The sequence below is a fragment of the Battus philenor genome, unplaced genomic scaffold (genome assembly GCF_028537555.1).
Source record: "Battus philenor isolate CCGP_79_NKW_IND1 unplaced genomic scaffold, ilBatPhil1.0.hap1 SCAF_23, whole genome shotgun sequence".
Lineage (NCBI taxonomy): Eukaryota > Metazoa > Arthropoda > Insecta > Lepidoptera > Papilionidae > Battus > Battus philenor.
Window position 1 is genome coordinate 4,370,603 of NW_027181686.1, and position 15,768 is coordinate 4,386,370.

At 33.7% G+C, this 15,768-nt stretch overlaps 2 protein-coding genes across 4 annotated transcripts in view; one reads left to right on the plus strand and one right to left on the minus strand.

The window, feature by feature from the left end:
- Positions 1-15,768, minus strand: part of LOC137924174 (methyl-CpG-binding domain protein 4-like) — a 38,031-nt gene continuing 22,263 nt past the window's right edge. Inside the window, exons 1-2 of one of the 2 annotated variants that reach the window (XM_068767535.1) lie at positions 15,072-15,237; positions 1-740 (exon numbers count right to left, since the gene is read on the minus strand). In XM_068767535.1, the coding sequence (XP_068623636.1) occupies positions 1-729 (729 nt within the window). In that variant the 5' untranslated portion in view covers positions 730-740; positions 15,072-15,237. Of the gene's footprint in view, positions 741-15,071; positions 15,238-15,768 lie in introns of those variants that run through there. The other variant, XM_068767534.1, reaches the window with a different exon arrangement.
- LOC137924172 (calcium release-activated calcium channel protein 1-like) overlaps positions 15,310-15,768 on the plus strand; it is a 60,671-nt gene continuing 60,212 nt past the window's right edge. Inside the window, exon 1 of one of the 2 annotated variants that reach the window (XM_068767533.1) lies at positions 15,310-15,607. The gene's annotated coding sequence lies outside the window, so the exon portion shown is untranslated. The remainder of the gene's footprint in view (positions 15,608-15,768) is intronic. The other variant, XM_068767531.1, reaches the window with a different exon arrangement.

Sequence of the window (15,768 nt, forward strand, 5' to 3'; positions counted from 1 at the left end):
TTATTTTACATCTCTGAGTGTTATTCTATAATATTTTAAAACAGGATCTTCAATGACACATTCGCTGTCTATAACCCCATTTTCTTCAATGAACTCTGTGTGTTTATTTAGCCAATCCATATAGAGTTTCAAATATCTGTCTCCGGGGTCGACATCTGTATGACCCAAGCAGAACATCCTGTAAGCGTCTTCTCCATACTTTCCTATCCCACATAAATCACTAGCTCTTCGCCACTTTGACGACACGAATTGGTAGCTGAGTTTCCAAATCATATGTCCACGTTTCCTCAGTCCAAGATTATCAAAAAACCTTTCCAATGACGTTGGATTATCATTTAAAACGTCATAAGGTGTCGGATATTCTTCGAAGAAACTTTTAATATAGCGCCTGGCTGTTTTAGCAGAGGTTTTAGTTAAAAATATTGTTGCTACTAACATCGCCCAGGGGTTCTGGGAGAATTCCTCTTCGATTACGTAATGCGGTGACGTAGGCATATTACGAACTGTGATATTAAAAAAAGGCTGTATATTCAAAGGCTCAGGTCCATCTAAAGTTAATTGATCGATATTTAATAGATCTGAATCAATTGATGTCTGACTTAAATCTTGGGAAGAATCGTGACTGGAATTTGAAGTGGATGCTAACAATTTATCTGAACTTATTTCGTTGATGTTTAAATCGCTCTCTTCTTTGAAGAACCTGCTGATGCAATTGTCTTTGTCATCCATTGCAGGTGACCCTGAAAACAATATTATTGAATCATTAATACATGTGACAGATGTAGTTAAGGACAAAAATATTGGCAACAAGCTGCTTCCGGCCGATCCTTTAAGGTATGTATGCCCAGAAGCGAATGTCCTGCAGCTGAAATTATGTCGATAATAAAATTACGCAGTTTTGTCAGTTTTTTACGCTTTATACAATAAAGTGACAATATTTATATAACTTTATGATAAGTACGTTTTCTCGGTACAATGATTTATAAGTGATTAAATACGAGTGTAGTATCATTTTTACTAGCTATTACTGAACATTGTAACTTATTGAGCATTGTTAGCCTAGCGGTATAGTACTGAGACTTACGAACGTAGGTCTTAACACTTTGTGCATAAATTCTATAGGATTTTATATTACCACTCGTAAACAAGTTTCCAGAGTATGGGCAGCTGTGTTCTCTGCTTACCATAATTCATTACTGCGATCTTAAACCGGCTTACTAAGAGTGGCGATTATGCTAAATCCCCCAAAGATAACTCTAGTGGAGAGCTATGACTTGCAATGATCGTCTATGGGCTAAAACGTCGACTGGACAAAGGCCGCATCGATAGATTTTTAATAGGACAGGTTGGAATCGGCTTGCGTCCAGGGTGTATCAATAATTTTTATCTTGACGGTATCCTGTTTTGTGTACCTTAAATATAAATGAATTTCCTGAATGCCACATGATTCTTAATAAAAATTATGTTTAATCACTTTCTCTTTCTGTTAAAATTAGTGCTGATAATCGTGCGGGTTGTCACAGCTTCGTCAAAATGAGTATTCATAAGCAGAATGGTCTACGAATTATAGAAAATAAAAATCAGTTCGTTGCACCAGTTCACCGAAGACTTTTCCACGAAGGTAGGTTATAGTCTACCCCTGTGTAAAAGTATACAAAAGGAAAGTATGGAAAAGTATACCCCGTGTAGTATCTAGTTCACGGACCCTTCCGCTCCATGAACTCAGTACCGACGAAGCTGTAAAAGCCTTAGGGCTATCAGCATTAACATCCTCAGAAACAATATACAAAACGTAGGTGTATAACGTAATGAGTGAAGTGTGGTGTGCGAAACGAGACTACTCGGTGGTCGTGGCTTGGTGCGAACGCTTTCTTTCTCATCCACGCTTGTACGCGGGTAAGGTGGACGCGGCCAGCGGGTTCCTATATGCGTGAGTTGTCAATGCCATAGTGCATCGCACTCGCCGGAGATCCGATGTTGGTTGTGAATCATAGCGGGGATATGAAAAGGGAAATTTATTTAAATGTCGCTTTAAACGCGCGGAGAAGCGCCGAGTGCTCTACGATCATCATAAAGTGTTCCGTCGGAACGGAAGCTGCGTGAAGTTTGGCGGCTAAAATATTTACCACGTTGAGACATTTTTTTGTCAGGAATTTAGCAAGGGCTTTAAGCTCCTCGGAATCCTCCGGGCTTCTCTGTGAATGGGATGATGATGAGATCTGGCTTGGGTCTTGGTGGTGGAATTACCGAAGGGTTATGTTTCATCACTATCATCATTTTATTCGCAGTAGTCCGAAAGGATTCAACCATAAATTTTCAATATGACCGACTGGTAGCGGCCTGCTTTAAATTATTTTTGAATTTACACCAATATATAAATTATTTACTTATCTATAATATTAAACTATAAATTTGTGTAAAGAATACATAATAGGTAATTACTATGTAAAAATAGCATATACAGAATGATAAATTTTGGGCACCATTTTGGGTTGACTGGTAGAGATTGCCCAGAGGTATTAAGTCCACCTATGCAAAAGATGTTAAAATGGTGAATTAATATATAAATATATAGCTGTGCATATACCTTTTCATGTACTTCAATTGCAATTGAAGTGAACGTCGACGAGAAAAACAAAGAGTTATCTATATTATATATATTAAATGCAGAAATAAAATGAACAAAATTGCACCACAAATGACCATTCCGAAAATATAAATTTAAAAATACCTATTATTTTAATGACTTTTCTATCAAGTGGAATTAAATTTGAGTCTGAACAGATGGTCGAAAGAATCCAATTATTATGCAAATTAAGAAACTGCGCCGTATTCTGAACTCGAGAATAACTTGTAGATAATTGTTTCTCAATTCGTTAATAACTGTTAATAACTTTTGCTAATCAAATGTGGGATTTCCGATGAATAAGATGTTGACGTGAAACTAAGGAATCATTTTGGTTGAGATCACGTTTTCATAATTGTGGGTTCCAACCTATGACATACATGTATAGTATACAGAACTGCGATGTACGATACTAATATAAATTCTAGGATAGAAAAGTTTTTATTATAACTTTTGCATTTTAAATAAACCTTCATATTCCTCAAATCTAAATAAGAAATCTATTCTATCATATTATAATTATAGTTAGCATAGGTTTACGTGCAGCGGGACAGTGACAGTGACGGAGCATATAGTGTATTTTCCTCGGAAGAAGAAACTTTTGATTTTTTTTTTAATGACCTTATCTATTGAGGACCTCTCGTATACCTATTTTATTTAGCACAGGGTCTATTTTATTTTTTCAATAATTTTTTCACATTTTTTTTGTTTTTATTTCCGTACTCTTCTAATATTATTCTACTCTATCTTTCCTCTTCTTTCATTGGGACTTTAGGTTAAGGGGACAAAAGACCTTCTTGTAGTTGTCGTGGAAGATACTGAAGGCTTTCTACCGGTCGCATTGTAATAAACATTAATATCAGACTTGTGCAGTAAAAATTATGATAAATTACAAATTCGCGTATTGTATCGCAGATCTTAAGTTTTTTTAATGTCAGCACAAACGTTGTATATAATCTCAATTATTTAAAAGCGCATCTTTAAACATAGCAAAACCGTGCGATTTGCAATGAATAACTCGTTTTTAACTATGGGTAATCCCGGAACATCAATAACTGGTTTCTATACGAAAGGGTCGGCATATATGAGCAGAACAAGATAATGGAGATTTTTAAGCAACTGTGGACAGTATTTCTAAACTTTCTTGTTACACATTTAAGATCATTAAAAAAAGTTATAAAAATATTATAGTGTAACGAATTTTTAAGTGATAAGACAACTTTAAATTAAATGCTCAACTAGTGTATTAATGATATTGTAAAAGTGACCACAAAAAAGCCGTCTGATTAGGACGTATTTAGAACCGTCGCAGTTTTAGTTTGAAGGATGTCTTTATAAACAAATTCAATCTTGCATTTTTCTTAGAGGTCTACAAGTTGTAGAGAGAGTAGATCCTACTAGATATCAATGTGAATAAATGAAACATAAATAGCAGATTATTCTTCTTGTTTTACGTACTGATGGTAAAAATAACCGGAAACCCAATTAGTGTTAACGAGGATATTGTCAGGGGGTAAGGCATCTTTGTTTCATAGGGGTAAGGACTCCCAAAACATTTTAGATAGAAGCATTGTTGGAGTTTTTCTGACACTTTGGAAACCAACTGGTATCGTCGAAAACAAGGTTGAAGTGTATAACCGGATACTCCAATCCCATTGGATCCCATTCTAGATAGAAGCCTTGATGGAGTTTATGTTAATCAGGTAATAGCAACAGACGTCGACGTTCGGCCGTGTAGTGCACCCTTGAAACAGAATGTTAAACACGTTTTGAGTGACTAACGAAGCCGTAGTTATTGTAAGGGTTATTGTGCCCAGTCAGTCTGTAGAGCGCCTGCCTTAACGATCTAACAACTTATAGGTCTCCCGATTCGGTAAGATATCATCGCATCTACTCGTTATATGGAAAAAATAGTTTTCGAAGCTCTGGCCAGAAATAGCAGCTTAATGCATCCAGACAATGAAGATGGTCAAACGAATAACACAGGTCTCACCCCGGTTGCAACCGAGCTGGTGTAAAGCCAATTAAACTAGCATAAAATTAGAATTACAAAACAATCAGAAGTATTATAAGTTGTCGGTAGATATATTTTAATAGTGTGATAAATGATATCTATTTAAAGGATATATGGCACACTCAAAAAATAACTTATAAATAGCATAAATCTTTTGAAATGTATAAAATAGAACTAAATTAGAAATAGGATAGAATAAGTTTCTATAAGACTTTCCATTCAAGCAATGGAAAGCAAATACACAATGGAATTAAAAGGAGTTGACATAGCAAATAAGTACAATATATAGAATAAGTATTATGATGTGTGTAGAATAAGTATTATGTGAATAAGACCTAGGATTTGGACGTTCAGAAACTAAAACATGAATAAATAGAATTAAGTTTTAAAAATTATAAATTCAAATAGTCTAAAAAAGACTGCTACTAGGCACACGAGGTTTCAGATGACGAAGACAAAAAAAGATTCGGCACTACAACAGTATGTAGCGGCACAAGCTAAAGCAATCAAGGGAGATTTCGAGCTTGGCTACTAATAAACAAGGTTCAGGCTTAGCGATATAAGCGCCTTACCCCCGTCTATTCACTGTCTACACAAATAACAAATTCATTAACCTTTTATTGGCTGAAAAGGTAAAAACATGGCGCTTGTCAGTGTCGGATAACAATTTTTTTGAAATGATAAATGAAATTTTATTGTTTATGGTCCTGTGGTATGTAGTATATCCAAATCAAGCGATTTTAAACTGTGTTTTTAAGGTAATTTGATATAATGTAGCTTACTTCGTTTCGGGCTTATCTAACCCAGTGGTCTTCAGGCCTTGTGGGCATATATGTCCAAGGGCAGTTGACATGATAAACCAGTGTTAGTACAATAAAAAAATCTTATGCCAAGACGCATTGTAATAACTTCATCACAATCATAAACTAATCGAACGATTTAAACTGTAAAATCAATAAACTTAAATAATAAAACGTGACCAATATAAAGATATATATCTCCATCTAATACTTTATAGTACATATAAAACTACATTTCATTATAAATGGAAAATTTATAATGATGAACACGTTATGTAATAACATGTATAAAACCATCTTGATTATTACAGACGCTGTTTTCTTTAAACATCGTACTATTGATGGTCTCCATTATTTCAAGAATCCGTATATCTACCTCGAACCTTAATCAATTAAATGACAACAAATTAAAAAGGTTAATGTATAGTTCACGGACCCTACCGCTCGCTACTTCGATGAAGCTGGAAAAGACTTAGGGCTAGCAACATCAATGACACAATATAAAATGTTTAAATAAAACAGGCGGCCGTTCGAACCGAAAGATTCTTGAGGGGCGACCACAAACCGGTACCCATACTGCGTGTATGGGTAGGCCGATTGGGGAATCGGTAGACCGATGATATAGTTATGGTCGCGTTCGCTGAATGCAAGCACTGAGAGACCGGTCATGGTGGCGATCTTTGTGGAACGCCTTGCATTGGGCGTCTTTCTGTTGATATGATGACGAAATTAAAATGATTCGTCCGAAATTTCTGGAAGATCTGCTTCAACTGATCAAAGTGAACAAGGCTTTCTTTCTTTTTTTTTTCTTGTCTTTTTTTCTTCAATTTGTTTGGTCAAAGGACAAGGCTAAGCATAGTGAAATCGATGACTATAATTTAAATAAAGATTTTTCATTAAGCTTACCTTAATTTACGTTATTAAAAAGAAATCATACTATTATAAACAAATAGCATCTTCGAAGTAAACTACGATGATTGAAATCGATACAGGATGATTGGATACAGATATAAAAGGTTTAAAGGGGTGAACGTATATCTCATTTCATAGTTGATTTCAGAAATAATAAATAACGTAATGATAATATAGCAAGAAAAAGAAAGCGTTATTACAATTCAGATGACTTCATATTAAATTATTGTTTATTATCTGTCCATGTATAATTTGTACTGCCAGAAATTACTGGCCTGTTGCGTTGCAATAGAATTTCCGAATGATCACTTTATACAGATGATTAAAAATGAAAATAGATGTAACCTCTTTAGTTTTAAAACTAATAACCAATCATCCTTTTTATTAAACAAATAGCTTATAAATATAATAATTAATTAACCCTTTATACCCTAATAAAACCCTTTACACTAATAATTAAGTATAGTTCGTAACATTACGAATGTTAATAATTCTATTAATACTTTTGAATCGACAATTATTATAATTTCTTTAGCTTTGTTCGGCATTGACTGGAGATAAGTAGCAAATTATTACATGCACACTTACACTGCTTCCTCTCCTCTATAAATAACAGGATGTGCAATGTACAAAACGGCATTAGTCGTGGCAGTGGCGTGCAGAGAACACGGCAATAGCTCTATGGTAATAACGGAGTTGTGTGTCACGCAAGTGACCATAAACTCGTTTATTATTACACAGATCGTACGGCTCACCTTCTTAATTGCCTAATTAAACGCTGGTAATATATTCATTGCTTGATTTGCAATGAATCTATTCTTATTTTAAATAAGAATCAATTCTAAAAATACATTTAATGCCTACTAAGTAGGAAATAATAATATAAAAAATTGAAATAACGATAATAAATATTTAACATCTAAAAAATTTCTTGAAACTATTGAAATTTTTGAGACATTCACCGCGTATATTGTTTAAACAAAAATATAATAAACAAAAATTTGTATTGGTTGAAATGAACACGAAAAATTTGCATTTTTATCATCATCATTAATTGAACCGTGAGAGGTCACAGCTGGGAAGCCTATGCCTCCCCTGTATATTTCTAAAAGAACCGGTTGGAATCGACCTGCATCCTACGTCATCATTTAAACCTTAGGGCGTCCACTACTGGATATAAACATGATAAATTTTCAAAAGGACCGGTTGGAAGCGGCCTGGGTCAATCGTCTCAACGTTGTCTGACCAATTCACTTTACTTTATTAATTTTATATCATACGTTGTGATGCCACAATCACCGGTCTTAGTCCGTATTCAGTCATCCCGCAATCTTAGCTATGTGTTTGGTGCAACTGACGAGGAGTCTGTTTATGTCGCGTTTATCGACCCGTGGTCGCCACTCTTGAACCTTTCGACTCCAAAGACCAGTTGCACGAGCGATGTGTCCTTGCCACCATCACTTCTTCATGCTACATAATACATATTTTTAAAAAAATTATGTAGTTCTATATGGTAAATTCGTTATTGGGCATTATTGTTATTATGCATAGAATCGATAGTTCTAATAGATGAGCAAAAATATGGTAATTTTCAAATATCTTTGAGGAAAATAAATCGAGTGAAAATAATTGACCAGTCAGCAACAAGTCAAACTTGTTTCTAATATCGTGGATACAGTTAGCAGTTAAAGTCTAATCGAGTTTTAGTTTTGCTTTTATTTTTGACATATCTGTTTGCTTGTTGGTATTTACACCTTCTACTTAGTGTTACCCCTTTATAGTAAGTAAATTCGAAAGCACATCGGCTTAGTCCGTTATATTGTTTATTCGACAAGATTGTAATGCCCCCAAATTCTTATCTCGATTTGACAAACGATCTATAAAAGTGGAGACGCTTACTATTTAAGAGTAAGTGTGACGGTTTTACACAACACCCTGCTACTCACATAGTATTACTAGAAATATCCGTTTAAAAATTAATCTTCAGTGTTTGACGCATAAGAAATATTATTTCTCATAAAGATAAATAAACAAAAATAAGTTGAGTTTAAAGTATTTATCCTCAAGAATATTTTTCGTGCAGCTCTTATGAGGAATTAAATCTATCATACAGATGTGAACACAGAAGATTTCGCCGCTTATAAGATAGCTATAGGATTTCCCGCCATTTTTACCCAATATAAACACAGTAATGATGTCCGATATGCTTTCTGGAGCAGTTTCTTGGTTCGATTTTAAATGCGTTAAGATAAATACCACGTTTACGTGTCACGTGTATGTAGTATTCTATAAATACAAAAAAAAAACTATTATCTGTTAATTGCTTTAATAAGAGTTCGATACACATACCATAAAAGCTATTAATCTTTGTTTATGTTACTCCGATTGTTATTATTATTATAACGATAAGTCGTTATAAGATATATTTCATAACTAGCTTGCCTGGCGAACTTCGCCTAACAGTCATAAATATAAAGTCAATTTTCAAATTTATACAAAATTTTCAAGTTAAATTTTTTAGTGATATGTTTTTATTTGACTACTATCAAGTTTCAATACTAATTATCCTCATCCGGATGAAGACAAATCTAAAGACATAAAAGTCTAAAATATTGGTGTAGCCGTTTGAAAGTATCCAATAGTGTCAATAACACGAATATGTTCAATATATAGAGATATTATATAAAAATAATTAACGCAGATAAGATGGGTATGCGCAAATAATATTTAGCTTACATAGCACCTACTTTTTTTATTTATTGCTGTCAGATCAGGTAAAGCCGGGGGGAAGAAGGGAGGGAACAAAGAAGGCAAGACCTACCGTAAATAGATCCTTGCTCTTGGGTGGATGTACTTATTACTTAATATCTTTGTAAAAACAATTTTTTACTTCTCAACACAAGTTATTTTAATTTTTATAAACGTCATCTTTACATGGTATTCAGAAGATTAATTGGCAGTCTTATATATCGTTATAAGGAAAACAATGTCAGGTATATATGAATCAAAAACAAAAACATGTTTTCATGCAATAGACTCACACATATTTATATGTGCTATGCATAAATAGGGGAATTCCAATATCCAAACAGTTAACAACAAATAATCACAGTTTATACCAGGGGTGACCAAGCAAGGTTCAGTCCTAGTCATTTTTTAAAATTTTTAAAATTTTCGGAACCGCAATTTAAAACGTTTTAAAAGGTCTGCAAAAAGGCATTAAGATTTTTTAAATGAATTATAATTAAGAACAAAACACGGGTATTCCTTACAAAACACTAAATTGCACTTAGTCCTTTAATATTATTATTTATTGTCAATAAATTATATTATATACTATTTCTTAAAAACATAATACAAAAATAAAAAAGGAATTCGGGTACATTTATTGAAAAAGCCGCTTGTGGCTTGCAAACCGCAGATTAGCCACCCTTGATCTTTACTGTATATGTTTAAGTATGTTACCACATAAACCTTTTTTTTCATTTTTTCTATGTATTCCTGAATAAGATGCGGCACGGCCTGATATAATTGAATAAAACAATAAAGAAATAATATTATTAATAACCAGCCCAACCTCCTTTTTTATTTTTATGAGGAATATCACATGGGATATACATCGGTTTCAAAGACAACGAAACGTTTATGCTGGACTTATATCGCCAAAAACTTCATGTTCTTCTTTAACGCCTTGCCATCACTACGGTAAAGCCTTTGTAGACTATAGTTTGATCAGGGTGATCTAGTGCCTCAAAGTCTTAGGATAAAGCTATTTATGCACGCGTTTTTATGAGGGACTAAGTCATATGTGCAGTGGATAATATAATCTAATGAAATTGTAGTATCTAGCAGCTTCGCGACCTTAAAAAAGGTTTTAGGCTAAACGCCTTCAGCGCCCTGCCTATTCGTACCGGCAAAATCTGCAAATACCACTTAGGAAAAAGTACAAATCAGGTACAAAAACAAAGCCTCCGAATCCACCACCAAGACCTTGTTATGGATGTTGAAGAAGAGCGTTGTACAATATTCTCCGACGTCCAGGTGTCTGGCGGTAAATAAATTGCCATTGACAAATTACAGCGGAAACGAGACCTTTCATATGATGACGTAACTATGGCTGGCTGCGTCAAATGTTTTATAAAACAAGAACTACCGGTTTTTGTATTTCAGGCTTACGTACGTAAACGTAAACAATGTTACTCGTTAAATATCAATCTGATATTTTTTCCAGAGAGTATTTACACTCAATTTCATAATATCTGCAATAAATATCAACACACATGCAATTTTAAATTCTCAATTATTTTATCATTATAAGTAAATAAATATAATTCGATACTTCCTTTGCTTTAAGATTGGTTGATGGTGACATTTTTCGAGAAACGTTGTATAGAATTCATACGGTGTTTCGGTATTGACACAAGAAATAATTTACAAATATAAATTCAAAATATTTTATATTATTTTCATATTATAAATAGTAATCTATCACCGGTTAGGGACACTAATTGGCTGAGAATAGCCGATCAGAATCTCAACAGTTGCCTTTGTTTAATAGAAATATAATAAAAAAGTTTCTTTTGACAGTTGTAAACAAATATTATTCAATACATCCTTTGCTTTAAGATTGGTTGGTGTTGGAGTTTTCTTGAGAAATGTTGTATAGATATCTTCGGAGTTGCGGTAACGACGCAAGAAATAATGCACTAATATTATAAAGAATATTAAATAAAAAATAAAAAAACAGTTGCACTTTTTAAATGAAATTTATCAATGTTTATTGCGTACATTATAATATTAATCATGTAAATGAGTCAAATAGTGTTGTCGGTCTACCTAGTGAGCACGAGAGATAGTTAAGGAGACGGGAAGTGGATGGATACGGGCAACGCATATCGGTCATCGTGGCGATCTTTGAAGGAATCCTACGCCTTGCGGCAGGCATTAGTTGGCTGAAAAAGTAAGTAAGAAAGAAAGAAAATACGTCAATAACCCCAAGTTCCACACACTGTTGCCTTATTAGCATTTACAGATTCCGCGGACTTGATGGTCAGAGCCTGGAAGACGCTACGCCTAAATTTTGTTTACGTATCTTGGTACGAAAGCTTTCTTAGGAATCTTACCTCGGCCGGTTAGATGCAATACTTAAGGGATTGGAATTATTCCAAACTTTATCGTATTGCATTTAACATTGGCTTTGCTAACCGTAGTCTTGGACATATTACGTATACATAAAACCTTCTCCTGTAAAATAATTAAAAGTATGGCAAACAAAATATTTTTATCCACTACAGTTTGCTTATGCTTAGTCACTTAGATCCGAAACTTTAAAGCTCTATCAGACATCGGTTCTGCTCGCTACGTATCTTGCTCTCTGCCACGTAAACTATCTATATATATCTATATCATATATCTATATATATACTATATATTTAATAGTCTTCGATTCATAAATATAATGAAAGTGTACAATTGTATGGAATTTATTTTATAACATAGGTGGTACTATTTTCTTAAAGCATACGACTGTACAATGGTAATAATTTATATTTCGTAAACATTGCATCACTGGGTTAATATGCCTAAAAAGAAAGATGAATGTTGAACAAACCATTTTCTCATTAAAAAATTGCACTGAGTGTCCAGTTCCTGGGTCGTACTGCAGCTTTACATTTATTTAAAATAAATTATTGTAAAATTACAATGTTCCATATTCAAATAATCTTCTAAATGAGGTCGAACTCTTCGTGTAAAAACGGGTATATGTAAAACATCTTTTGTATATTGTACAGATATTAGTAATTTGTTGAGTAAGTATGGTTTTGTTTGCAATAAAAATTGTACAGAATTATTTAGTATCTGTCAATTTTCTCGTAAAAACTGCTTTGATACACCTTTCGTTTTTTCACATTACACAAATTTATTATTTTGACTGTTAATTGTAAATATTAAAAACCGTATCCATTAACAATTACTTATTTTAGCCAAAAGAAACCTTAATCCATTAGCACTAAAGCTATCTTTTGAATACAGAATACAATTTATTCAATGTCATTAATAAAAACGTCAATTACAGACCAAAAAAACGTTTTCAATGTATGTTTGTGTACTTTGCACCTTAACGAATTTATACAGAGTAGTTATTAGTAGCAAAAACACAGTTATACACAGTTGTTTTTGTTGCTATGTATTTACCGTATTTCAAGTACTGTATGTGTCTATACAGGGTGATTGGTTAAAGGTGTAAAAGGTAAGTGGTAGCTTGTCCGCCAAAAGCTTTAAAGCACCTATTTCCAAACATCCTGTACAAATGGAACACTACTAAATATATCGTATTATAATGTTTTTTTCTATCGGAATACGACAGTTCACTATAGATACAAAATATCAACATTTTTTTTTAATTTTATAAGCGGTTTGTCTTATACGTATATTATACGTTATTTGTTATTTCTGTAACTATTTATTTTTGAATAAGGTGTACTATACACCCTTTAAATTTTTTTACACGTATGACCAATCAGCCTGTAGATAGTTGCATGTACTAGCTTAGCCTATAGCTTTGTCCGGATGCGTACGGTCCATAACCTTTGTGCGATCTTGTCGATTGTATTAGTACTTGTTAACGAATTATCTTGTTCAATGCACTAAGATCTCCCTTGCGTTTCCGATGCTTGCGATACAGATAGTTTAATATTTCCGTTGCGTTTTTGTCATTAACAAATGTTGTTTGTCCGCAAAATTTTGTGTCATAACTAAACGTACAGTTTACAGTAACTAAGAAAACTGCAAAAGCCTATCGTGCAGTAGTGACAGTGCAGTCTTAGAAAAAAGTAGTTCGAAGGTACCATCAAGGGCATGGTTGCACTGACTTTAAGACTAGGGGTCACTCGGGCAAATCATGAACTGATGGAATTGACACAAATGATGAATTATTTATACTTCTGGCGGGCCGGCCGCCAGAAGTATAAGTAATAAAGAATTGATAATAATTCGAATTCAATATTTTTCAAATGTACGAGAGTATTATTTTTGTTGATGGCGGGCCACCAGTATTCGACCGGCGGGCCGCGGTCTGTGCATCCATGATCAAGGGTCTCACCTCGGGACGTTATATTTATTTTATCATATTGGGCCGTTGACATGCTCCAAGATCGCTTTGGAGGTCGCTTCATGAAACACCTTTAAAGAGAGAGTTAACCTCAGCACTAGCTGTCCCACTTTAAATATTTTGTTTCGAGGATGTCCGAGACGGCTGAATTTCGAAAAGTTTCTGTTATCTGCTTTTCGGGTATTTGTCAAGAATTTTTAAAAAAAATATATTAAATATATCTTTATTCAAACCGGCATTTACATACACTTTTGTATCGTCGATTATTTTAACATAATATGTAGTAAGCAACCACGTGCTCGGATGTTAATCTGCTCAGAAGAGACAGACAGAAATTCAACAGTTGCCCCTTTTTTAATGAAAGTTAAAAATAAGTCAACAAAGTTCCACACATTTCGATCCACTAAAAACTCTTGAATGCTAGCAGTAGTAGTTTTACTACCACTTTGGCTAACGACAACGTGACCTTTTTAAATCATTAGGATTAATGAGTTAAAATTCTATAATGAAGGATCATCGTCATTAATTTCTAATAATTTAATTTTTATTTTTTCAATAATTTACAATAATGTTTATTTAATGGTGAAAAACAATATCCGTGCATTTATATAAATTACATAAACGTAAATGAAATAATGATTTTTAAAAGTAATATAACAAGTAAACAAAACTTGCACCAAAGGCAAAAAGTAGAAACTGTATGGACAAATATTATTAGATACATACTTCGGTTTACGACTAGTTCGTGATGAAGATTTCTCGACAGATATTGTATGAAATTCTTACAATGTTGCGGTACCGACACTACAAATATTTTGATTAATTTTATATTATAAGAAGTAAAGCTACCGCCGTTTCGGAATGCTGTTCTGCTGAGAAGTGACGGCAAGGAGCATAGGAGTTAATTCTTTTAAATGAAATTTAACAACTTTTAATGTATGTTATTATATTAGTCATGTAAATTACTCAACAAAGTTTCATACTTTTAGATCAACCAAAAACTCTTAAAATTCATTTAATAAGGTACTTCTAATTTTAGAATTAATACCGAAAAAAGAAGGTCTAAGGTATGTAACTTAATTACATATGCGTATATAAAGACACATGAAGAGTTTGAACTATAAATATCTATTTCTATCCATTAGGTCAAATAAATGATGTAACTCTAGTGTAAAATCTAGTGAGAGACCTCGTGATTACTTACTTTTAAGAGGTTTATACTAAGCCATCAGAGCTCCACCACTTTAGATCGGTGAAGCTATGAATGTCAAAGGCAAAGAATATCTGTCGATAAAAAAAAAGTTGTGTTGAAAGAGGGGCGGAGTGGCTAAAATTCCATACAACACGCGGCACACATTAGAAACAAGCCTATTTTGATTATAAATGACAACGTGTTTTATTGAATGAAGTGGATAAAGATATTAGGTTTATTTAGTAATAAACATAAACTAAAATTCACATACATAGCGTCATGTATATTACATGTATTAAGCGGATACATTATTTTAAAAATCGATCTAGTGCTAGAGCTGATAAAAACAATTAAAATATTTTGTAAATTTAGCCAAAACTACCGCATCAAATCCATATCTTCAAACATTAACCTACCTTTGTTATGCCGGTTGACTTTTAAGCGGACTCAAACAATGCGTTGATGAATAACCCGCACCATTGTCTCATTGTTAACTTCTCCGCTAGGGGATCCGTGTCTAAATCAGCTGGTGTCACACTCGAGCGAATTTATGTGCGAACACACGCTGTTCCTTATTCTTAGTGGCCAGCATTCGAGCGTTTATTGCGAAAGGCTGCATCGCCGCGAGAGCACGTGCGAGGCGCGCGACTTGTCGTAAAAAAAAATAATAAAACAAACTATAAAACTTCAGCGTGAAGCGATTACGGTTTCGATTTGTTTTGTGACGGCATAGAGTTTTCGTAGTTGTTTACAAAACGATTCGCGGGTGGAAGTCGCCGGTGCGTTGTGTCATGTCGAATATACAGTTTGGTTTGCATTAAACGGAAATCACTTTGATGCAGACGAGCTTGGAATTGTTCACATTTTCTGGAAGAAATCGGAACGACAGTGACATTGCATACTACGGAATGACCGTCGCGAAATGTCAAACTACTTCCGATGAATTAAATTGGTAAGAATATTATACATTTATACGATCTATACAGACACAAAATACAATTGATTTGAATACCTGACGTTCTACTGAGACAGCATTTTTGACCGAATTCGTATTTAACGGGTTGTTATCAAGTACCGATGAATAGTTACAAGATTGATTTTTATTCTTAATTT